The sequence below is a fragment of the Hemitrygon akajei genome, chromosome 7 (genome assembly GCF_048418815.1).
Source record: "Hemitrygon akajei chromosome 7, sHemAka1.3, whole genome shotgun sequence".
NCBI lineage: Eukaryota > Metazoa > Chordata > Chondrichthyes > Myliobatiformes > Dasyatidae > Hemitrygon > Hemitrygon akajei.
Genome location: NC_133130.1, coordinates 125,866,530 through 125,892,284, shown reverse-complemented (window position 1 = coordinate 125,892,284; position 25,755 = coordinate 125,866,530). Strand labels below are relative to the sequence as shown.

Below are 25,755 nucleotides of genomic sequence, written 5' to 3'. Positions count from 1 at the left end.
TAGCTTTCTTCACTGCCTGCTGTACCTGCATGCTTGCTTTTATTGACTGATGTACAAGAACACCTAGATCTCGTTGTACTTCCCCTTTTCCTAACTTGACTCCATTTAGATAGTAATCTGCCTTCCTGTTCTTGCCACCAAAGTGGATAACCTCACATTTATCCACATTAAACTGCATCTGCCATACATCTGCCCACTCACCCAACCTGCCCAAGTCACCCTGCATTCTCATAACATCCTCCTGACATTTCACACTGCCACCCAGCTTTGTGTCATCAGCAAATTTGCTAATGTTACTTTTAATCCCTTCATCTAAATCATTAATGTATATTGTAAACAGCTGCGGTCCCAGCACCAAACCTTGCGGTACCCCACTGGTCACAGCCTGCCATTCCGAAAGGAACCCGTTAATCGCTACTCTTTGTTTCCTGTCAGCCAGCCAATTTTCAATCCACGTCAGTACTCTGCCCCTAATACCATGTGCCCTAATTTTGTCCACTAATCTCCTATGTGGGACTTTATCAAAAGCTTTCTGGAAGTCCAGATACACTACATCCACTGGCTCTCCCTTGTCCATGACTCTGTGGAGGGGTGTTTTGTATTCTGAGCTTTTCACTCGTTTTTTGCTGCTTGCCTGATTTGTTCTCTGCTTTTGTGGTTTGGGTGTTTGATGTTTTCCTTGAATGGGTTCCATTGTCTTTCTTTGTTACATTGCTGTCTGTGGGGAAGACAAACCTCAGGGATGTAAACTGCATACATACTTTGATAGTAAATGTACTTTGAATCTTTTGAATCTTCTGATGTTTGGTGTGAACAGCGACTGAACCTTTTGACCATGTCTGCATTCTTTTATGCACCGAGTTGTCACCACATGATTGGCTGATTAGATATTTGCATTAATGAACAGGTCTACAGCTGTACCTAATAAAAATCTCACAAAGGAGGGGGCTGGGGTCATAACAGTGTAAGAAAAGTCTACAGTGCATCTTTAACATGAGTCTTGGCCTGTAATTCAACTGTTTACTGTTTTCCTTAGATGCTGCCTGCTGAGTTTCTCCAGCATTTTGTGCCTGTTGCATTAAAGTGTAGCTTTCTGGAATGATTAAATTATGGTACCATGATTATGGATTGACTACAAGGAGAACCCATTTTCAGGAAATAAAAACGTGCACAATTTAACTCCTAAATATGAAATCAATCGTTGAGTGTAGGACATTTTGATTCTGTCCCATTGAAACAACACAGGGAAAGACAACAGATGAATGTTCCTGCTAATTGCACATTGTTAAACCCTGCCACAGTTCAAGAAAGCACAAACACGAGAAAATCTGCAGATTCTGGAAATCCAGAACAGCACGCACAAAATGGTGGAGGAACTCAGCAGGCAAGGCAGCATCTATGGAAAAGAGTAAACAGTTGACGATTTGTGCCATATCCCTTCTTCAGGACTGGAAAGCTGATGCTGTCTGGATTGCTGTCTTCCACCAGCATTTTGTTTGTGTTACAATTGAAGACAGGTCTATTTTGTCACTTAACCTCTAGTTAGTTGTGTATTCAGGGAGCCATCCTTCAAAACTGTAACAAAAGGGGTATATTTTGGGTGTTCAGAGCTTGTACTGAGGCCTTTAGAACAGACACCAGTACTGAATATTCAAAAACACAAGAAAATCTGCAGATACTGGAAATCCAAGGCAACACACACAACATGCTGGAGGAACTCAGCAGGCCAGGCAAATGAGTAAACTGTTGATGTTTCAAGCTGAGACCCTTCATTTGCATGTGTTGTTGAATATTCAAAGCAGTTCTGCAAGATGGGTTGTAAATATGTAATTCTGTAAATTTACCCAGTGTTAAAGTTTAAAGTTCTAAGTAAATTTATTATCAAATGCATATATGTCATCATATACAACCTTGACATTCATTTTCTTGCAGACACACTCAATAAATCCAATAATCATAATAAAACCAATGACAGACCACACCAACAGAGCCAACAACCACCAATGTGCAAAAGACAAAAAGAAAGCAAATAAATAAGCAATAAATATCGAGAACGTGAGATGAAGAGTCCTTGAAAGTGAGTTTGGTGGTGGGGTGAGTGAAGTTATCCCCTCTGGTTCACGAGCCTGATGGTTGAGGGGTAATAATTATTCCTGAAACTAGTGGTGTGAATCCCGATGGATGGCAGCAGTGAGAAGAGAGCATGTCTTGGATGGTGGGGGGTCCCTGATGGATGCTGCTTTCCTATGGCAATGTTCCTTGCAGGTGTGATCAGTGGAAGGGAGGACTTTTACCTGTGATGGACTGTAAAACCCTCCCCGACATTCTGTGGGAGTTTTCATTCAAGGGCTTTGGTGTTTCCATACCAGGCTGTGATGCAGCCAGTCAATATACTCTTCATCATACATCTATAGAAGTTTGTCAATTTTAGATATCATGACAATTCTTTGCAAACTTGTAAGTAGAGGTGCTGTCGTGTTTTTTTCATTATTGCACTTAAGTGTAGACCCAGGATAGGTCCACTGAAATGATAACTGCAAGGAACTAAAAGTTGCAGATCCTCTCCATCTCTGATTCTCCAATGAGGACTGGGTCATGGACTGCCGATTTTCTGCTGCTGATGTCAATAATCAGCTCCTGATTATGATCAGATCCTGATTATGAAAGTAGGTGATTATAGCAATTGAAACTGTGTTTATTATCTTTGTGTTGAAGTATAAAATATAGCATCAGGAGAGTAACACTATATCTTGGATCCTCCCTCAATCTCTTTCTCCAGGAGGTTCGCTATGTGAATAAAGACTACATTTCCCAGTTACAGCTTCTGTCTGGTTCAGTTTTAGTCAGTCACAATGGACTCGAGGGGCAGGTGAGGGTGGGTATACAAAACAAGCTGCCAGAGGAAATAACGGTGTAGGATACATTTACAATGTTGGAAAGACATTTAGACAGGTTCAAGTTTAGGAAAGGGTTGAGGTTCCCAACCTGGGGTCCATGAACCCCTTGTTTAATGGCATTGGTCCATGGCATAAGAAAGGTAGGAATATGGGCTGAATGCATCAAAATCTTGTCATGATTCAGAGGCCTGTGTGCCTCAATGACCCAGCTATCTATGTTGGCTGGAGTCAGGGCTTTATGCTTTGGCTCTTCGTAGGGTCAGTCATGTTAAACAGGTCAAAGGGTAGCGGTCAGACTAAGAATGGTCTACCGGTCTTCTGGGTTTGGGGGTTCAGCTCATGGCTAACAACCCTGACTGGTAAAACATAACTGTTACAGAAACAGCAATGAAGAATCTTTCTACATCTGAGTGTGGGGGTATTCCTGAGTATCCACCTGAAACTTGCATCAGCGACAGTAGTGAAAACCGAGAGGAAACTATTGGCGTGATGAAGGAAGCCCTGAACACCGCCAGAGATGGAGGACCTTCATTGCTGCTATAAATGCTAGGGGTGTATCAGGCAATGCTGCTGCTACAGGCAAAAGGGGTGACTCATTTTGGACAAACACAAAAAAATCTGCAGATGCAGGAAATCCAAGCAATACATACAAAATACTAGAGGAAGTCACAAGGCCAGACAACATCTAAGGAAAAGAGTAAACAGTCAATGTTTTGGGCCGAGACTCTTCATCAGGTCCTGATGAAATTTCGACTGTTTACTCTTCTCCACAGATGCTGCTTGACCTGCAGAGCTCCCCCAGCATTTTGTGTGTATTGCTTGGATTTCCAGCATCTGCAGATTTTGTCATCTATGAATCCATTTGATAGTTCGAGTTGAGATGAAAATCTAGATTCAAACCAGCAGAAAGTACAAAACCAAATGCAACGGCAAGAGAGAAAAAAATAAATCAAGACCCTCAAGAATCAATAATTGCTCAAATCATGGTGATAATTATAGACTGCAGACAGTGATACTGCTAATTTACGATTTGAGCCTGCTAATACATTAGACCCATTGCCGCTGGTAATCTCCTGTGAATCAATCCCAAAGAATGGAAGAAGATTAAACTGTGACCCTTGCCCAAAGGTCTTATACCTATATAAAGAATGGGAGTGGAGCTTAGAACAATAAGTATGCCTTGCAAAACCTGACAGCTATTTATTCCACAGAAATACGAGGAGTTGTCTCTGTATAATTTCAATGCTGCTGCACTGTGCCATGAGAGTGATGTCAAGAATTTTAAAAAATGCAATGCCATTCAGACAGCAACAACTCATGTGTTTATTGTACCCCTGGTGTAAAATAAGATTCGAAGGTATTTTAAGGTTCTAAGGTTTAAGATTCTAAGTTAAGTGTTAAATCAGACTCGGAATTGTTTGGAGACTTGCTTAAGATAGATGACTGTGTTCAAAGTGGTATAACTTTAGAAGAATCTTTAAACCTTTAGAAGGTTTAAGGATGGAATTTCAGATGAAGGCCAAACTACCCATGGAGCAGCAACTTAAAACAGGCATGATCACAGGCAACAACTAGACGAGTGTAGATTTGCAACAGATTTTCCAGAGTTCAAAGTAATTTTAATATCAAATTATATTCATTAGAAGCTTGAAGAGATTGAGTATGTCAACAAAAACACTCAAAAACTTCTATAGATGTACCATGAAGAGCATTCTGACAGGCTGCATCACTGTCTGGTGTGGGGGGGGCGCTACTGCGCTGGACTGAAAGCTGCTGCAGAGGGGCGTAAATTTAGTCCGCTCCATCTTGGGTACTAGTCTACAAAGTACCCAGGACATTTTTAAGGAGTGGTGTCTTAGAAATGCAGTATCCATTATTAAGGATCTCCAGCACCCAGGGCATGCCCTTTTCTCACTGTTACCATCAGGTAGGAGGTATAGAAGCCTGAAGGCACACACTCAGCAATTCAGGAACAGCTTCTTTTTGAACCTGTGAACATTACCTTACTTCTTAAATATATACTATTTCTGTTTTTGCATGATTTTTAATCTATTCAATATACATATACTGTAATTGATTGATTTATTTTCTTCTATATTATGTATTGTACTGATCTGCTGCTGCTAAGTTAACAAATTTCATGACACATGCCGGGGATAATAAACCTGATTCTGATACTATATGTTACCACATACAGTCCTGAGGTTCATTGTCTTATGGGCATACTCAATAAATCCGTAGAGAAATAACCATAACAGAATCAATGAAAATTTGCACCAAGTTGGGCATTCAACCAGTGTGCAAAAGACAACAAACTGTGCAAATACAAAAATAAATAAATAGCAATAATAAATAATAATAATAATAGATAAATAAGTAATGAGTATCGAGACCATGAGATGATGATCCCTTGAAAGCGAATCCATAGGTTGTGGAAACATTTTAATGATGAGACAAGTGAAGTTGGGTGAAGTTAGCCCCTTTAGTTGAGGGGTAATAACTGTTCCTGAACCTGGTGGTGTGAATCCTGAGGTTCCTGTATATCCTTTCTGATGGCAGCAATGAAGAGAGAGCATGTCCTGGGTGGTGGGGGTCCCTGATGATGGATCCAGCTTTCCTCCGACAACACCGTGTAGATATGCTTAATGGTGGGGAGGCCTTTACCCAAGGATGAACTATGCTATTAGCAAGTGAAAGCTGTCATACAGATTAAATCATTACACAATGCATTGAGCTAGAATAAGGTGAACAATAACAATGCAAAGTAAAGTGTAAAGGCTGCTGAAAAAGTGCAGTACAGGCAAATGGTCGTGCAAAATATGTGATGAGAAACTCACTTTTGGATTCAGATGAATTGAGGTGGGGACATAGGTGGGTTTGCCAAAGTGTAAAAGTTATGAAACAGATCTATAAAGTGAGGAGACACAATGTGTTAATCTCTATCTTCTGGAGAATGGCTGGGAGGCAGACCCCGGTTCAATTCCCGTCGCTGCTTGTAAGGAGTCTGCGTGTTCTCCCTGTGACGCCATGGGTTTCTTCTGGGTGCTCCAGTTTCCTCCCACAGTCCAATGACATATAAGTACTGTGCAAAAGTTCTAGGTACATATATATTGCTAGGGTGCCTATGATTTTAGCACAGTACTGCAGTAATTTTATGCATTGCACTGTACTGCGGCCACAAAAAACAGAAATTTCCTGACATACGTGATTGATGATAAACTTGATTCTGATATGGGTCTCTATTGTGGACAGGGAGAAGGGGGCAGGGAGAGGGGAATCATGGTTGGGAAAAAGGGAAGGAGCTGGAAGAACCAGAGAGACATTCTGTAATGATTAATTAACCAGCTGTTTAGAATCAAATGAGCTTGCCTGGTGTCTCAGGGCTGGGTGTGTCATTACCCGTGCCAGTCCCCTCCCACTCTGGCACTCCTTCTCTGCCACCTGATTCACAACCCTCACGCAGTGCTCCAACCGCCATTTCCAACATCCTTTGCTCCCCCCAGATTTAGAAACTCACTCTCTGCTCCACGTTGACAAATACAGTACTGTGCAAAAGTCTTAGGCACCCTAGCTACATACATGTGCCTGAGACTTTTGCAGAGCACTGTACAGGCTAGTTAGTCCCGTGGGTGAAATTGGACAACGCGAGCTCATTGGGCTGGAAAGGTCTGTTACTGTGCTGTATTGCTAAATAATATAAAATAAACGTATCTGCTCACACATCCTCTGGGTAATAGATTCAACTTAACTTTATTGAGTTTGAGAACTCTAGACCAAAAAAAAGGGCAGCTGTGGCAATCTTATCCTGAGAGAGCACATAGAAGAAAGCAAGCTCTGTATATTGAATTGAAAAGCAAATTGATCATGTATGGAAAGCAGACTTTTGATGTTGTGAGCCAGGTGCTTTGTGAGATCAGCCTGACCCAGATTTGCTGACTGTTTCATGGGCACTGAGCAGCAAAGCATTAAACATTGGAATTGTCATCTTGTTAACACACATAGGCATTTTCACCACACTTAAATGAAAAATATGAGTATGAAGAAAAATGCCAGAACAAAATCCTCACCCTGAAATTGCAAAAATATAGTCCTGGAGCTTAATGCTGATATTTCCTTGCTGAACTGCAGTTCTCAACATGCTCAGTTAGTTCAGACTTTTTATGTCGGGCTCGTTCAAAATCTTTTAGTTTATGGAAGAAATATGAGGTGCTTTTAAAGATTGATGAGCTTTATCTGTCACCTGTACATCAAAGCATACAGTGAAATACGTCGTCTGTGTCAAATCAAACCAGTGAGGACTGCCACACTTCCAGGGACATACTGTAGTAGCATGTCCACAATCCACGAACCCTAATGCATACGTCCTTGGAATGTGGGGGGACCCAGAGGAAAACCATGCAATTACGGGGACAATGTTGTTGAGTTGAGGTCCTCTCCACGCCTTGTGGCACATCGGGCGCCAACCTTCCCTTTTCTTTAGCATTTGTCTGTTTTTTTTATGAGGCAGAGTTGCTGGCTCACACTCAACCCAACACAGATGGAAAGCATGCAGGGAGCTGGGAGGATTCAAACCCAGGACCACTTGCCTCGAAGTCCAGTGTGGATGCCACTACATCACCGGCCGGCTTCGAGGAGAGAGACATCAGCAGGAATCGAGCCCCGAGCTTACAGGTGGTGCTGAAGAGTGATGTGCCAATCACTATGCTACCGTGTTGCCGTTGTTACATCAACACTTGAAGAAATACCCCAAAATTAATCAATTAACTAACACTAACATCATTTATATTATATCCTCAACAAAACAGTAGCGTGGTGGTTAGCACAATGCTTTACAGTACAGGTAACCAGCTTCGATTCCTGACATTCCCTGTAAGGAATCCCTGTGACTCCATGGGTTTCCTCTGGGTACTCCCATTTCTTCCACAGTCCGAAGACCTGCTAGGTTAGGCTAGGTTAAGTCGGGGATTGCTGGGCAGTGTGGCTCGAAGGGCCAGAAGGGCCTTTTACCCCAAGATGTTTCGCTGGATGATTAACATTTGACAAACCATGTAAGGAGAAATTAAAATTCTAAAAGCTTTGCCATGAATGCAGGTTTAAGGAGTCTTATGAAGCAGAATCCTCCAAGAGGACCATAACCCTGTTGTAGTTTGGAGGCTTGTGTGACAGCTATGTTGGCTGGAGTCAGAGTTTTATGCTTTGGCTCTTGGGATGATCACCCATGCCAAACAGGTCAAAGGGCAGAGGCTAGACTAAGAGTGGTCCACCGGTCCTCCAGGTTTGGGGGTTCAGCTCAGGACTAACAACCCTGACTGATAAAACAAAATTGTTATGAAAACAGCAATGAAGAATCCTTCTACATCTGAGTAGCCAAGGACAGACAGGGATGGAGGACTTTCATTGCTGCCCTAAGTGCCAGCGACATAATGGGTAGTAAAGTATAAAGTATTGGAGATGGAAAAGAAACAATTGTTTAATTGATAGTTAAGAAATAATAAGTCGAAGAATTGAAAATCTGTTTTTAATTGGGTGAGACAGTATTTCTGAGACTCCATCCCGGACTTGCATGACTAACAGTAGTGAAAACCAAGAGGAAGCTACTGACATGATGCAGGAAGCCCTGACCATCGCCAGAGATGAAGGATTTTCATTGCTGCCTTAAATGGCAGGCATATCTGTCAGTAAGTAAGTACAAAGCAGAAGGGAGCGGCAAATTCATGAGCACGTGACGTGGCAGCCAAAAGCCAACCACAAAAATTTGGGTGGTCAAATTTTACTTAACAATCCAGTGAAAACCTTGATGTATTACAATGTTGAGGGTGTGATATAAGTTATTGTTGCTTAAATCATTAATACTTAAGTAGGCAGTATAAATGTTTCAGCACAGACTAGATGGGCAAAAGGGCCAGTTTCTTTGCTGTATCTTTCTATGACTCTGTTAGTCTTGGGGTATTTCTTCAAGTATAGATGTAACAACCACAAATCACATTTCTATCACAAACTAAAGGATTTTGAATGAGCATGACATAAGAAGCCACAGCTATCTGAGTATCTGAAGAGCTGGAGTTCTGCAAGGAAATATCTGTATTAAACTACAGGACCGTATTTGTGCCAGGGCACAGTAAATGGAACCTATGATGTGTAAGAGCCAAGAGTAAGAGGAGCGCAGAGATTAGAGTGGTTGGGTAGAAGGAAATTACAGAAATGAACATGGGAAAATACTTTGCAGGTAGTTCAAAACTAAGGTCTTGCTTAACTGGGCACTATTAACTCCGTGGGAGCTGGAGTGGTGCCTTCTTAGAATCTGGTGGGAGCTGGAATTTAAGGATGATTACCAGGATACTGTCTGGATTAGAGTGCATGTCTTATGAGGATAGGTTGAGCGAGCTGGGGCTTTTCTCTTTGTCGTGTAGGAGAATGAGAAGGTGACCTGACAGAGGTGTGCAAGATGATAAGAGGCATAGATCTCGTTCATAGCCAGAGACTTTTTCCCAGGGTGGAAATGCTAATATGATAGCATAATTTTAAGGTGATTGGGGAAAAGTATAGGAGGGGGATGTCTCTTTACACAAGAGAGTGGTGGGTGCGTGGAACGGCATGCAGGGGTGGTGGCAGATACATTCGGGGCATTTAAGAAATTCTTAGATCGGCACATGCATCATACAAAATATGGAGGGCTATGCAGGAGGGAAGGGTTAGATTGATATTAGAGTAGATAAAAAGGTCGGCACAGCATTGCGCGTTGTAATGTTCAATTTTCTATGTTCTACGTCCAATTAGCTAAGAGTACTTTAGAGCAGTTTTGGGTGAAGTTTTCTGCAGATGGATAGAAGGAGGTGAGGACTCAGCTGGTATAAAGGAAATGAAGATATGAAACTTGCTACTGAGCAGGTATCCAGATGAAATTCAACATCAATCTGATAACCAGTTAAGGTTCAAAGGTACACTTATTAGCAAGTATGTATGCAGTATACAACTCTAATATTCGATTTCTCCAGACAAAATCATGGAGCCATTCAAAGAAAAGCATCAACCCCTCCTCCATCATGCACAAAAAAACCAACAAATTGCACAAATGGCAACAAGATAGAATGGGTGAAAACACAGAAGACTGAAAGAATCCTGTTTGAATCACAGTCCAATCCATAAATAGCAGAACTTCGATATCATACATTGACAGCATCAAGGGAGAGCGAGAGAGGGAGGGGGGGGGGGAGAGAGGGGAGGGGAGAGGGGAGAGAAGGGGAGAGAGGGGAGGGGAGAGGGGAGAGACAGGGAAAGAGACCATTCGAATGCAGAAGCCTTCTGTCAGCGAATTTTCTCAGAGTCAGCAAAGTACCAAATCACAGGCTCTAACAGTACCAGAGACATATTTAAAATAAAAATTAGATGTAGAAGATGTGACATAAACAGTTTAATAGATTATCTGGAAGATGTCGCCTGATGAAGTGTTGTTCGTTGGCACCATCTTGACCGGATTCTGTGAGATTCAGCTTCCCAGGAGAGGGTGTAGTTGCTGACTCAGTGTTTCAGCAAGGAATCAAAGGCAATATCTTCAAGATAATGAACTGGAACAAATTTCTCTTTATTGAGTACAGAGTGAAAGAAGAATTACGAGTCACAGTGAAGCAAGGCAGGTCGAAGTATTGATACAAAATACGGCACAGTCAAATCTGCACAAAATTGACATGGCCTTAAATCAGCTTGGGGCTTTCTGTGCATGGAATTCCAGTGTTAAAGCACACCAAGCGATATAAATGATAAACTTCTTCAACACACAACTAGAATGGCATGGCACGGTAGCACAGCAACAGGCATAGTACTTTACAGAATCAGAATCAGAATAAGGTATTATCACCGGCATGTGTCATGAAATTTGTTAACCTAGCAGCAGCAGTTCAATGCAATACATAATATAGAAGAAGAAAAAAATGAAGTAATAAGAATAATAAATAGGTAAATCAATTACAGTAAATCAAGTACAGTAAAACAGAGGTCAGGGATAAATCCTCAGGCAAATCTCTAGGATATCTTACATCTTCTGAGGATCTATCTTGGGCCCAGTGTATCGATGCAAGACAGCAGCTATATTACATTGGGAGTTTGAGAAGGTCTGGGTATGTCACCGGTCACTCACAAATTTCTACAGATGTACTGTGAAGAGCATTCTAACTGACTGCACACCAACTCATTTGGAGGGGTGGGGCCACTGCAAAGAATCAATATAAGCTGCAGAAAGTTGTAAACTTAGTCAGTTCTATCATGAGCAGTAGCCTCCCCAGCATCCAGGACATCTTCAAGGACCAATGCCTCAAAAATGTGACATCCATTATTAAGAATCCTTATCACCCAGGATTTGCTCTATCTCATAGCTGAAAGCACACACTCAGTGATTCAGGAACACCTTCTTCCCCTCTGCCATCCGATTTCTGAATGAACATTGAACCCATGAACACCACTGCACTTTTTTTTGCACTACTTATTTGATTTAACTTTTTAATATATATTGAGATATATACTCCATAATGTAATTTACAGTTTTTATTATGTATCCCAATGTACTGCTGCCATATAACAACAAATTGCATGACATATGTCAGTGATTCTGATATCAATTGAAACTCATTGGAATACAGAAATACTGGGATGTGTCTGTGTTATTAAGAAAATAGATAATTAATTGCATCATCTTTTACATATGAAGGATCTCTGAATGGAAACACTGAATGTCCAGATTTCTGTCTCAGCATTCAGGCCCCACTTTTACCAGTATGACCCTGACTCTGCAGGCCAGTTTCCTTTGGTGGTGTGCCAGGCGGGGGTGGGGCTGCAATGGCTTGGTTGTAGCAAGGACTAGGCCTCAAGATGGGGCTTGCCTGCTGCTTCAGTCCAGGAGAGAATCCAGTGCTGGGTTGGGGACTGGACTCTCCTGTCAGTACTGTGCTCCAGTGTTCGATCGGTGGAATGAGAGGCTGTGCACTGCCAGGAATTCTGTACAACCAAGTAGATATGTTTTTGTTTTGCTCACTATTTTGAATGTACTGTGTATGTTTTGCACCTTGCCCTGGGAGGAACGCTGTTTTGTTCAGCTGTATCCACGTATGGTTGAATGATAATTAAACTTGAATTTGATTGGAATTTGAATTTGAATTTGAAATTCTACAGGAAACATTTGCCATTTGGGGGGCATGCATCTAAAATACCTGTACGCAAAAGATGAGTTTGGATTGAAGTGGAAGAAGATGATACACATGGAGACCTCGAATTAACTTCAATTCTTCAAAGCCTGAGATAAACCAAGGTGACCGGAACAGGGGCTGTGGAAAAAGGATTCAAATTAGTGATACTCTGAGATCTTGATAAAGCCAGTTAACATTCACAGCACTGACTTCCAGCAGCACAAGAGCTGAACAAAGTTACATAGCCCACTTTGTGACAAATACAAAATGAACATTATTTAAAAAGAAAATCACACAAATGTACTTTATTAGTATGGGTATCAAAGGTTGCAGATGGAAGGCACAAGAACGCGGTGGAGAGGAAAAGTAACTCAGCCATGATGGAATCGAGGAGCAGAATGGCCTGTCTCTTCCTATATTTAACTTAGCGTGGCACAATGCTTTATGGGTTCAGTTCCCGCTGCTGCCTGCAAGGAGTTTGTATGTTCTCCCCGTGACTGTGTGAGTTTCCTCCAGGTGCTCCGGTTTCCTTCCACAGTCTAATGATGTGCCGGTTAGTAGATTAATTGGTCATTGTAAACTGTCCTGTGATTTGGTTAGGACTACATTGGGGGATTGCTGGTCAGCGTGGCTTGAAGTGCCGGGAGGACGAATTCCGCATTGTATATCAATTAATATCAAGTAAATAAATGTCTTATTTCTTATACTTAAACATGGCTATATACTAATTTCTCCTGCTACACACTGCCATTTTCCCTGCCACATCTGGCATCTCCACCTGGTATGGGAGCAGCAGAGCATGGGACAGTAAGTCTCTACAAAGGACTGTGAGAACAGCCAAGAGGATCACAGGATTCTCCCTACCATCCATTGAGGTCATTTATCAGGAGCACCATGTACACAGGGCCCTTAGTATTATCAAGGATCCCGCCCATCGATCCAGCATCCTCTTTGACTTTCTACCATCAGGCAGGAGACTCCAATGCATAAAGACAGGAACAGTCAGGATGGGAAACAGCATTTACCCTATGGCTATTAGGCTTGTGAATTCCCTGCCGCATCACATTCGGAGTGTCACCAGTTAATTTGTTCTGTACCCTATAATATTTAATTTATGCACTTTACTTTGTTTATCTATGCGTAATTCATTTGAAGATTTAATTCTTACTTTCCAAAGCTATTGTGTATTACATGTGTGTTATGTGTACAGTACTACTGTGCTTTACACCCTGGTCTGAACAAATATTGTCTCGTTTGACGGTATACATATATATAGTTAAATAACAATAATTTTGACTTGACTATTGTCAGGGTTCTGGTGGAGCTGTATAGGCCAAACCCCTGTATCATGGATGCAATGCCTCACAGATGCATTGATGAACTCCAACCATACCATCTACTTCAAAGGATGTTTGAGACAGGAGGTCATCAATGACTTGTGCTCCACTTTGGAGCTAAGGGCCCAAGAAGAAGAACACACTGAAAGAAACAAGTCAAAATTATGTATTTCTATCACCCTCCCCAGCCCCCTCAGTAATCACTTCCCATCCTCTGCCCCACCACTACCTTGCTAAGTCATCCATTACACAGCTTTTCACATACAGGGTTAATATTAGTTTTGGCTGGCTGTTTCTGCAAGTGACAAGAATACACCTCACAGTTTATATGCTAATTAGTGGCTTCAAATGCGACTTTCAAGGAAGCATTGCTTCAGATCTCACAGCTTAGATCTCCATCCATAGACAGAGACTGACGAGCAACTATTACACTTAATGAGAATTGGTCTAATTAGCAAGATGTACAATGCTTTTTTGTGTGTCAATGCCACAAAGGGGTGTTGTCTGGTTTATGGGGCAAGTCCAGACACCCACTTCCTGGGTGTCAACATCTCTGAGGATCTACCCTGGGCCCAACATATTGATGCAGTTACAAAAAAGGCATGACAGTGGTGATATTTCATTACGAATTTGAGGAGATTTGGCATGTCACTAAAGAAATTTACCAGTTTCTACAGATGTACTATGGAGAGCATTCGAACTGGCTGCATCACCATCTGGTATGCAGGTGGGGGCAGGGGGCTATTGCACAGGATCAAAGTAAACTGCAGAGAGCGGTAAAGTAGTCAGCTCCATCACAGGCACTAGCCTCTGTAGTATCCAGGACATTTTCAAGGAGCGATGCCTTAGAAAGGCAGTATCCATCATTAAGAGCCCTATCACCCAGGACATGCCCTCTTCTCGTTCCTACCATCAGGGAGGAGGTACAGGAGACTGAAAACACACACTCAATGATTGAGGAACAGCCTCTTCTCCTCTGCCATCCGATATCCGAATAAACATTGAACCCATGAACACTATCACACTACTTTTTAAATATCTTTTTTCACTTATTTCACTTAATAAATATATATTTTTATTGCAATTTACCATTTTTATTATTATGTATTACAATGTACTGCTGCCGCATAACAACAAATTTTATGACATATGCTGCTAACATTAAACTTGATTCTGATTCAGGCCAGCTGACTAACCAAAAGTCAGTCTGCTGTCTTGAAATTCATATCTCAAAGATCAATGCAATTTTGAAATGCGGTTGGTTTCAATGAGATTCTGCAAATATATTGGGTCTGAAAACTAATGTAGCAAATTAGCACTGGGGCTTTTTCAGGATTTCTGTTAATTTGAAAGTGTGCTGCTTATCTGATGCTCTGCCTGTAATACTGCTGTACGTCAGCTTTTCATTGCAGCTGTACATACACGCAGGTGAAAATGAACTCCACTCTGACTTTGGGGCATGGTTTCCACTATCAAAAGGACAGGAAAATGGGATTTCCCATGCTGAGGACTCTCTTTTTCTCTCTTGGTCCGACAATATAACCTCGATAGTAGGAAAACCTAAGGTGCTTAAGGAGAGCTATTCTGCCCCAAAATTTGCTGGCCAAATGTAATTGATGTATGTTATAGAGAATACTGACAGCGTGGTACTCTTGCTACAGCAAGACATATCACAAAGCACTCCAATAGATTATTAGAATGGCTCAGCACATACTGGACTTGGAGACAATCTACAATTCTCAATGCCTGCAGTCCACACATAACATCATTAAAGACCCATCTTATCCCAGGCACTGTTTAAGCTCCTGCCGTCTGAGATAAGAAACATCGTAGCCAAGACAGTTAAGACTGAAGAACAGTTTCTTCCAGAGGGCTGTTATGCAGATGAATAATACTACACCCTGGCCTGCCAATGGCCTTTGAATGTTATGGATTATCAAAGTCACTTGCTGCATGTAAATATGGAATTTTTAAAAAAATTAAGCCATTCTGCATGCTTTGTAAATATTTGTTTTGCACAGACTGGAGTAGCACCACCATCTCCTCGTTGTCTTGAGCAATGACAATAAAGTTGTGCTCTATTCAACTGTTTAAACTATGCACCAGCCTTATTCATTTTAGGAACACAAATCAGCTCTTGAAGACATGAATATTTATCAAACCTTGATTTGTGCGTTTAATTAGTTAATTGCCTCCAGGTACAAATAAATGAGTCACGTTCAGTGTGAAACAGGCAGCAATTTGTAGGAACTTCACAAATACGCATCCATTTATTTCGCATCTTGCTGGATTATTCCCTTCTGTTTCACTAATTTGCATTAGTTGCTACCGGTTACAATTCCAAAAAGCAACCTTGCACAAGCAACAAGAAACAAGACATGGCCATTCAGACAATCAAGCTAGCCCAGCCATCCACTCAACTTAGTTTTCTGGTCTGTTTCCCGTGTTCTTTCACTTCATAGACAGCAGAATGTACTGAAGAATGCAAATAGGATCTCCATTTCCAACAGGATCCCACTACCAAGCAAATCTTTCCCTCCCCTTCACTTTCTGCTTTTTGCAAAGTTCGCTCCCTACGCGATTCCTTTGTCCATTCATCCCTCCTGACACTTACCCTTGTAAGCAGAACTTTTTTCCATAGATGCTGCCTGGCTATTTGGCCCATTGAATTATTCCCCCTCAACCATTAGGCTCTTGAACCAAAGGGGATAACTTAATTTGCCCCCATCAAAGAAATGTTCCCACAATCTATGGACTCACTTGCTTGATTGCATATTTGTCTATTAATGAATGTATCAATTAGTTGCATAGATTGTTGTTTCTTGCACACCAGTTGAATACCCAAGTTGGTGTGGCCTTTCATTTATTCTGTTATGGTTATTTTTCTATGGATTTATTGAGTTTCCCCGTAAGACCATAAATCTCAGGGTTGTACATGGTGTCATATATGTATTCCATCATGGCTTACTTATTATCCCTCCCAACCCCATTCTCCTGTCTTTTCCCTGTAATCTTTCTTGCCCTGAATTTTCAACAATTTAGACATACCCAGTGACTTGACCTATACAGTGAATTCCACAGATTCACCACTCTCTGGCTAAAAACATTCTTCTTCATCACTAACATGAGAGGGCACAGTTTTAAGGTGTTTGGAAGTAGGTACAGAGGAGATGTCAGGGGCAAGTTTTTTTACGCAGAGGGTGGTGAGTGTGTGGAATGGGCTGCTGGCGATGGTAGTGGAGGCAGATATAGATAGATAGATAGATAGATAGATACTTTATTCATCCCCAAGGGGAAATTCAATGTTCCTCCAGTATGATATCACATAAACACAAGACAGACCAAGACTAACTGACCAAAAAACCACATAATTATAACATACAGTTACAACAGTGCAAAGCAATACCATAATTTGATAAGAGCAGACCATGGGCACGGTAAAAAAAAGTCTCAAAGTCCCAGATAGCCCATCATCTCACGCAGATGGCAGAAGGAAGAAACCTCCAACGTGGCAAAACTTCCCGATGCAGCCTCTGGAAGCACCCGAGCACAGCCAACTGTGAGTCCGTCCGAAAACTTCCGACAACTTCGTGCCTCCGACCAGCCCCTATGGGTAACCCAAGGTGATTTTTAAAGTAAGTGCATGTTCAGCACAGCATCGTGGGCTGACGGGCCTTTATGTGCTGTAGGTTTTCTATGTTTCTATGTTTCATCTCTGTTCTATTCTGAGTCTGTGTCCTCTGGTCTCAGACACCCCCACCATAGAAAACATCTTCTCCACATCTACTCTATTGAGGATTTTCAACATTCAATAGGTTTCAATGAAGTTCCCCCCTCATTCTTCTAAACACCAGCGAGTACAGGTCCAGATCATTAAACGCTCTTCATACATTAACCTTTTTATTCCTGGGATCATTCTCATGAACCTCTTCTCTTAGATAAAGGGCAAAAAATTGCTAACAATACTCCAAGTCCAGTCTGACCAATGCCTTTTAAAGCCTCAGTCTTATGTTAAAAGTTCACAGACATCTATAACATAAGGACCATGTTGATGAGCCACTTCAAATATACCAGTGGAGCCACATCTGGGATTACACATTACTGACCGAGGTCTGGTGGAAAATCATTGCCTGTCACTGTACAACAAGGCTGATCCAATAATACTTTAAAGAAAAGGAACTGAACTTCTTTTTGGGGAAATAGAGTAATTAGTGAGTTCGAAGTTCGAGACTGAGTGTTGGTGATTGGCATGTACTGGGATCGATGCTGAGGATCAAGGCACCAGAGATCAAATTGGAAGTCTGGAAGTTGAGGCCCACTAGCCAGAGGCCAGTGTATGAATCTCTGTGTTTGCTGGTGGCAGTGGAGGCCACAGAAGGCAGCCTGTCCTGGGGTTAAAGGACTGTATACGTGCATGGGTGGGAAGGAGGAAAGGGATTTGTATATAATTTAATTCCATTCCGACATGCTGGTCCATGGCTTCCTCATGCCAGGGTAGAGAAGCAACACCTTATATTCTGTCTGGGATCCTCCACCCTAATGGCATAAATATAGATTCCTCCTTCCAGTAAACTTAATTTTGTCCCTCCCCATTTCCTCTAATCCCCACTCTGACCTTTTATTTCTTCTCACCTGCCTATTACTTCTCTCGGGTCCCCTCCTCCTTCCTTTTTTCCCATGGTCCACTCTCCTCTCCTACTAGATTCCTTCCTCTCCAGCCCTTGACTTTTCCTACCCACCTGGTTTCACCTATCACCTTCCAACCAGCCTCTTTCCCCGCCCCTCACCTTTTTATCCTGGCATCTTCCCCCTTCCTTCTCAGTCGTGAAGAAGGGTCTTGGCCCAAAATGTCGATGATCTATTCATTTCCATAGATGCTGCCTGACCTGCTGAGTTCCTCCAGCAATTTGTGTGTGCTGCTTTGTTATACTGCTGTCTGGTTGCTTGCTGTGTTCTGTGTTGTTCTACTGAGCACTGTGGGCATGCTGTGCTGGCACTGGAATGTGTGGTGACACTTGGGGCTGATCAATGGAAAACAAAATCCCACATCCCAAACTAAGGAGAAGGAACAGTTAATGCATTTTCAGAATCACAATCAGGTTTGATATCATTAGCATATGTTGTGAAATTTGATTTTATGCTGCAGCAATACATTGTAATACAATGTAATAAAACTGTAAGAAATACATATATATTTTTAAAAGTTAAATAAAAAGTGTGAAAAGAGAAAAAAAGAACTAGTGAGATAATGTTTATGAGTTCAATGTCCATTCAAATATTTGTCCGGTCAAGATGGTGCCTGTGTACAACACTCCTTTGTTTGGCATCTTCTGGATAGATCATGAAACCATATATTTCACTTCTTTTATGTCTTTTTATGAATGTTTGTCATTTTGGATGTGATCCTAGAAATGTTGGAGCCTGTGATTTACTGTTTGGAGATTGTTTGGGTATTCCAGCACTGCAGACTCAGAGGATTCTGGAAGGTAGAGGCAACGTGAGCGAACCAGATGGTGGGCAGGATGCAAGTCGGGCACAAGCCGAGGTTCAACTCCATTTCGCTGATTAGAGCTTCAATTGTTCGCTGATTAAAGCGGCAAGGGAGACTGAATCATCAAGGTGAATGCAGAAGTTGAGCACCGGCTGCCTGTCTTTTAAACGCACGTTTACGCAGGGATTTGGGGGTTGATGAGTGTGCTGCCTTTCTTTTCTTTCTTGGTTTCATGGCTACCCGGAGAAGAAGAATTTCAGAGTTGCATACTTCGATAATAAATGTACCTCTGAATCTGACGGCAAAGGGGATGAAGCTGTTTCTGAATTGTTGAGTGTGTGCTTTCAGGCTCCTGTATCTTCTCCCTGCTGGTAGCAATGAGACCAAAGCATGACCAAGGTGATGGGGGTCCTTAATGATGGATGCTGCCTTTTTGAGGCACTGCTCCTTGAAGCTGTCTTGGATACTATGGAGGCTAGTGCACATGATTTCTGCAGCTTATTTCAATCCTGTGCGTCGCCCCCCCCCCCCCCCCAATAGTATGACAGTGATGCAGCCAGTCAGAATGTTCTCCACAGTACATCTGTAGAAATTTGTGTCTTTGGTGACAAACCAAACCTGAAACTAATGAAATATAGTCACTCTCTTACTTTCTTTGTAATTGCATTGATATATTCGGCCTAGGATAGATCCTCAGAGATGTTGACACCCAGGAACTTGAAATTGATCACCCTGTCCACTTCTGATCCTTCTATGAGGACTGGTGTGTGTTCCCTCATCTTCCTGAAGTCCACAGTCAATACTTTGGTCTTACTGACACTGAGTGCGAGGTTGTTGCTACAACACCATTCAACCAGCTGATCTATCTCATTCCTGTACGCCTACTCATCATCAACTGAAATTCAGCCAACAATAGTTGTGTTGTCAGCAAATTTATAGATGGCATTTGAGTTGTGCCTAGCCAAACAGTCATGGGTATAGAGAGAGTAGAGCAGCGGGCTAAGCACACATCCTTGAGGGGCGCCAGTGATGATTATCAGCGAGGTAGAGTTGTTATTTTTGATCCATACAAATCATCATCTTTTGGTGAAGAAGTTGCAGAGGGAGGTACAGGAGCTCATTTAAGAAGTGTTGGTATAAATGATGGAACAAGATAAAGAATAACCCAGCTCAGAAATGTGCTATCTTGTAATTTCACTCGACAGGTACAGAAGAGTCTTTTCACCTGATTCAAGAGCACCACCCGAAGGATTTTCCTGTCAAAAGTACTGCAGAGATTTGTTTTATTGCTATTGTTAGCCATATTGAGATCACTTCTATTGTATTTGATTCCATTAAGCTACAGGATAGTGAAGAAGCCAGATGTACAAGTTCACCAGCATATTGATTAAACGTTCTTGTGACTAGCACTATTTCCATTTTCAGCCTGGACAGCACACCCTTCATTCCTCTATTTCTTCTTGACCCTGCTCATTTGATGGAAAAGGACTAGAGTATAAAAGCAAGTTATACTGCTGAGTTTTATAAGGTGTTGGTTAGACTGTGTTTGGAATATTGTGAGCAATTTTGGGCTCCATGTCAAGAACCTGGAGAGGGTCCAAAGGAGTTTCACAAAATTGTAATAAATGAGGAACATTTGATGTCACTGGGTCTAGACTCAATAGACTTCAGGAAGAGGAGATGTGGGGGGGGGGGCATATAGAACTCATTGAAACTAACAGGATACTAAAGAGTGGATATTAATTTTGTATATTTATTGAGAAACAGCGCGGAGTAGGCCCTTCCGGCATTTCAATCCCCCAACTTAATCCTAACCTAATCACAAGACAATTTACAATGACCAATTAACCTACCAATGGGTACATCTTTGGACCGTGGGAGGAAATTGTCGCACCTGGAGGAAACCCACACGGTCACAGGAAGAACATACAAAACGTACAAACCCCTTACAGACAGCGGCGGCAGGGTGCTACTGCGCCACCCTGGAAAGGACGTTTCCATTAGTAGAGAGTCTAGAATCCAAGGCCACAGCCTCAGAATAAACTGATGAATTTCTTCAGCCACAGGGTGGTGAATCTGTGGAATTCATTGTCACAGAGGGCTTTGGAAGCCAAGTCACTGGGTGTATTACGGCAGAGATAGATAAATCTGATTGGTAAAAGGGTGAAGGGTTACAGGATGAAAGGGGGAAAATGGAGTTTAAAAAAGGCAGTTACCAATGGTGGAGTAGGGCCCTGTGTATCAATGGTGTAGGGGCAAGTGTATCACTTGTTCTGCTTACAAGGATAAGTGTCAAGAGGATCAGTGGGGAGGGAGGTGATACTTCACCTTGACAATCAGAACAAGTGGGATCTCTCAGTGGCCACTTAATTCCACTTCACATTCCAATATGTCCAATCATGGCCTCTTCCACTGTCGTAATGAGGCCACACACAGTTGGAGGAGCAACATCTTATATTCTGTTTGGGTAGCCTCCAACTTGATGGCATGAACATCGATTTCTCAAACTTCTCACCTCCCCTTCACCACTTCCCATCTCCTTTTCCCTCTCTCACCTTATCTCCTTGCCTGCCCATCGCCTCCCTTTGGTGCTTCTTCCCCCTTTTTCTTTCTTCCAAGGCCTTCTGTCTCTTCACCAATTGACTTCCCAGCTCTTTGCTTCATCCCTCCCCCCTCCAGGTTTCACCTATCACCTGGTGTTTCTCTCTCCCTTCCCCCCTCCACCTTTTAAATCCACTCCTCAGCTATTTTTCTTTAATCCTACTGAAGGGTTTTGGCCTGAAACGTCAACTGCACTTTTTTCCCATAGATGCTGCCTGGCCTGCTGAGTTCATCCAGCATTTTGAGTGTGTTGGTTGGATTTCCAGCATCTGCAGATTGTCTCTTGTTTGCAACTTTTAATCTCTCATGTGTTTCATCTGCTTTTTATCACCATTGTTTTGTTTGCTTAGCATTTGTCCCTTGTTTAAACTTCATGAAGAATCAAAATTTCTCACGCATTCTTGAAGTCCTATGAGAACCTGGGAATCGAGAATTACTGTGATTCGGCAGTAACTCTTCACATCTACCACGTCCCAACCCAAGTGAGAAATAAATGCGCGACACAAATAAAATACAGACAGACAGAAAAATAGATACATTCCTCCTACATATTTGAAATACGGTACTCAACAGATCTGAGAATGTGTATTAAGAGTAAAACAGAGTCAAGGTTTCGGGTAGCAGGCATTTTGGCCCAGATGAAGGCTCTCACCCCAAAATGAACACTGTCCAATTCCCTTTACAGATGCTGCCTGACCTGCTGAGTTCCTCCATTTTGTCCTTTGCTCTAGATTCCAACAGTCTACAGTCTCCTGTGGTCCATTTCATTGATGGTGCCTAACTAGCATTTTCCATTTTTAAGTGTTCAGTGTGGTTAACTGAAGCTCCACTGTGACTCCTCCAATGGGAAGTCTTAAATACATTTTATCTAATATAAAGATCTTAAAGATTAGCTTTATTTGTCCCTACATTACAATTTTTTTAATTAATTATATACAATAACCATTCAAAGACTTTCAATTCTTTACAGTTGGTACCATTACTGTCTTTACATTTTCAAAGTTCAAACATTTTGCCACCCACGTGGGACTTTGTTCTTTCATATTTACATTCGGGGGTATACCCCCAACCCCCCTCCTACCCCTCAACTCCCACGGGAGAAGAACCCTAGACTGTGGTCCTTCCCCACCGGGCCCTTGCGGTGACTGCACCGAGTTTGAATGCGTCCCTCAGCGCGTACTCCTGCAGCCGAGAATGTGCCAGTCGGCAGCATTCCCCCACGGACAACTCCGTGTGCTGGTAGACCATCAAGTTTCGGGCTGACCAAAGAGCGTCTTTGACCGAGTTGATGATCTGCCAGCAGCATCAGATGTTGGTCTCAGTGTGCGTCCCCGGGAACAGCCCGTAGATCAGACAGTCCTCTGTTACGCAGCTGCTGGGGATGAACCTCGACACAGCCCCTTCCATCTTCCTCCACACCTTCTCTGCGAACCCACAGTGAGCAAAGGGGTGGGTCACCAATTCCTCCTCACTGCAGTCCTCCCGTGGGCAGAGGGGTGTGGAGACGATGTTCCGGGCGTACAGGAGGGAACGTCAAGCTGCTGACCCCAAAGAACATCGAGGAACTAGAGAAGGAGTACACAGGTTGGAGAACCTTGAAAGCCTCCTTTGATTCCCCGGTTCACTGGTGGGAAGCCACTGAGGAGAACATTAAGAGGTTCTTCATACGCAAGGGCATCCAGAGAGCAACTGTGTACACTCCAGACAGAGTTGCAGCAACTCCTCCTTCTGCAGTCGAGGGGGGTGGATGTCAGGGAGGAACTGCGGGAGGTGAAGGGCCGACAGGCCCAGCACTTTGCCGCCGAGTCCTCCAAGATCATCTTCCGATCGAGGGTCCAAACCGTGGAGCAGGATGAGACGTGCTCACGATTCTTCTTCCAAAAGGTGCACAGGGGGAGCTCTGTGATCCACAACCTTAGGGAAGAGGACGGCTCAGTCGCGTCCTCGCAGACAGACATACTGAGGATCTGCAGGTCCTTCTATGCCGGTCTGTACGGAGAAAAGGCCACAGACTCCACAGCCTCCCGCAACTTCCTGTCGTCTATCACGCAGGTCTTAGACGACGGCAAGCGGGAGAGTCTGGAGCAGCCACTGACCCTGGACGAGCTGACTGGCTCCGTCCATTCCTTTGAGTCGGGTAAGACTCCCGGAAGCGACGGCTTACCGGTCGAGTTGTATTCGGCTCTGTGGAACCGGATGGGCCCCGACCTGCTGGAAGTGTACAACGCTACGCTCCTGGCAGGCAGCATGTCAGAATCCATGCGGAAGGGCTTCATCACCCTCATCTACAAGCAGAAGGGGGAGAGGGAAGACATTAGAAATTGGAGGCCCATCTCACTCCTGAATGTGGACTACAAGATCCTGTCCAAGGCTATCGCCAACAGCGTCAAGTCTGCACTGGAGCGGGGATCCACCTGGACCGAACCTGTGCTGTACCGGGCAGGAAGATCTCAGACAGCCTCGCGCTGCTGAGGGACACCATTGCCTACATGCAGGACAGGGGGGGTGGACGCCTGCCTGGTCAGCTTGGACCAGGAGAAAGCCTTCGATAGGCTATTGCACAAGTACATGGCGGATGTACTCTCCAAAATGGGATTTGGGGAAGGAATCTGGAATTGGATCAAACTGCTCTACACGGACATCTGTAGAGCAGTCCAAGTCAACGGGTGGGAAACAGACAGCTTCCCCATCAGGTCTGGAGTCAGGCAGGGCTGCCCTCTCTCCCGTCTTGTTCGTGTGCTGCATAGAACCCTTTGCCGAAGCCATCAGGAGGGATGGGGGCATAAGAGGGGTGATGCTGCCAGGCAGTGGAGGGACCCAAGTCAAAATCTCCTTGTACATGGACGACGTCACCGTCTTCTGCTCTGATCCGAGGTCAGTTCGCAGGCTGATCGGCATCTGCGAACAGTTCGAGCAGACGTCGGGGACCAGGGTCAACTGCACGAAGAACAAAGCCATGCTCTTCGGCAACTGGCCCGACCGATCCAGCGTCCCCTTCACCATCAGGGCTGATCACATGAAGGTGTTGGGGATCTGGTTCGGAGGGACCGAGGCGTGCAACAAGAACTGGCAGGTGCGGACTGCCAAGGTGAAACAGAAACTGGGGCTGTGGGGAGGGCGCTCCCTATCGATAGCGGGCAAGAACCTGGTCATCAGGTGTGAGGTGCTCTCAGGGCTGCTGTACTTGGCGCAGGTGTGGCCAGTCCCCCGCTCCTTCAGCTCGGAAATCACCCGAGCCGTCTTCAGATTCGTCTGGGGATCCAAGATGGAGTGGGTCAGACGGACCACCATGCACAAGTCCCTGGACAACGGGGGCAAAAACGTCCCCAATGTCGCCCTCACCCTGATGGCCAGCTTATTGTGTGGCTGCATCAGGTTGTGTGTGGATCCCAGGTATGTGGGCACCAAGTACCACTACGTGCCCAGGTTCTACCTGTCGCCCTGGCTACGAAGGATGGGTCTGGCCCCTTTCCCGCGCAACACCCCTGTCAGCTGGTCGTTGCCGCATGTTCTTTCAGGTCAACGCCTTTGACCACAGGGCCATCAGGCAGTGGTCAGCACGTAAGGTCCTGCAGGCACTGCAGGAGAAGGACGTGATGGACACAGTGGGGTGGTTCCCTGAGCAGACAGTCCAGTTCATCTGGTAGAATGCCTCATCGCCAGACCTCACCACCAGGCACCAAGACCTCGCCTGGCTGGCGGTGAGAGGGGCCCTCCCAGTCCGATCCCTACATTCCAAATATGCAGTGAAATGTGTCGCTTGTGTCAACAACTAAATCAATCAGAACATACGCTGGAAGTCACCATGCCTCCAGTGCCAACACAACATGTCCACATCTTACTAACCTTAACTTTGGAACAAGGGAGGATACAGGGACACTTGGAGGAAAACCCAGGTAGTCACGGAGAGGACATACAAACTCTTTACAGAAAGTGGAAGGAATTGAATGTAGGGAGATATGTAAAATAATCATCATGAGCTGACCATGAATTCGCACGTGCTGAAGATGGGTCAGCAAAGCAGGATACATCTTGTTGAATCCTCTTTATTTAAAGTTATTCTGCCCATATTTCCAGTTAAATCGATTTAATAACTTCAATTTAAATATCACAAGATGAAAGACCAATGTTTAATGTAAATTATTTGTTGACAAGTGGCAAGTGAAATAAGATTGAGTTAATAAAAGTAGCCTATGACAGCACTTGCCCATTAGAATGTTGTATTTTATGTCCCCTACCGATTAGGTGGTGGG

At 43.5% G+C, this 25,755-nt stretch overlaps 1 protein-coding gene across 5 annotated transcripts in view; it reads right to left on the bottom strand.

Annotated features, from left to right (window-relative positions):
• Positions 1–25,755, bottom strand: part of tango2 (transport and golgi organization 2 homolog (Drosophila)) — a 259,000-nt gene that overhangs the window by 109,233 nt on the left and 124,012 nt on the right. For 4 of the 5 annotated variants that reach the window (XM_073051897.1, XM_073051900.1, XM_073051898.1 and 1 more), the window contains exon 2: positions 12,098–12,211. The exons of the other annotated variant lie outside the window; for it this stretch is intronic. In XM_073051897.1, coding sequence (XP_072907998.1) covers positions 12,098–12,147 — 50 coding nt within the window. In that variant the 5' untranslated portion in view covers positions 12,148–12,211. The remainder of the gene's footprint in view (positions 1–12,097; positions 12,212–25,755) is intronic. 5 annotated transcript variants of the gene reach the window in all.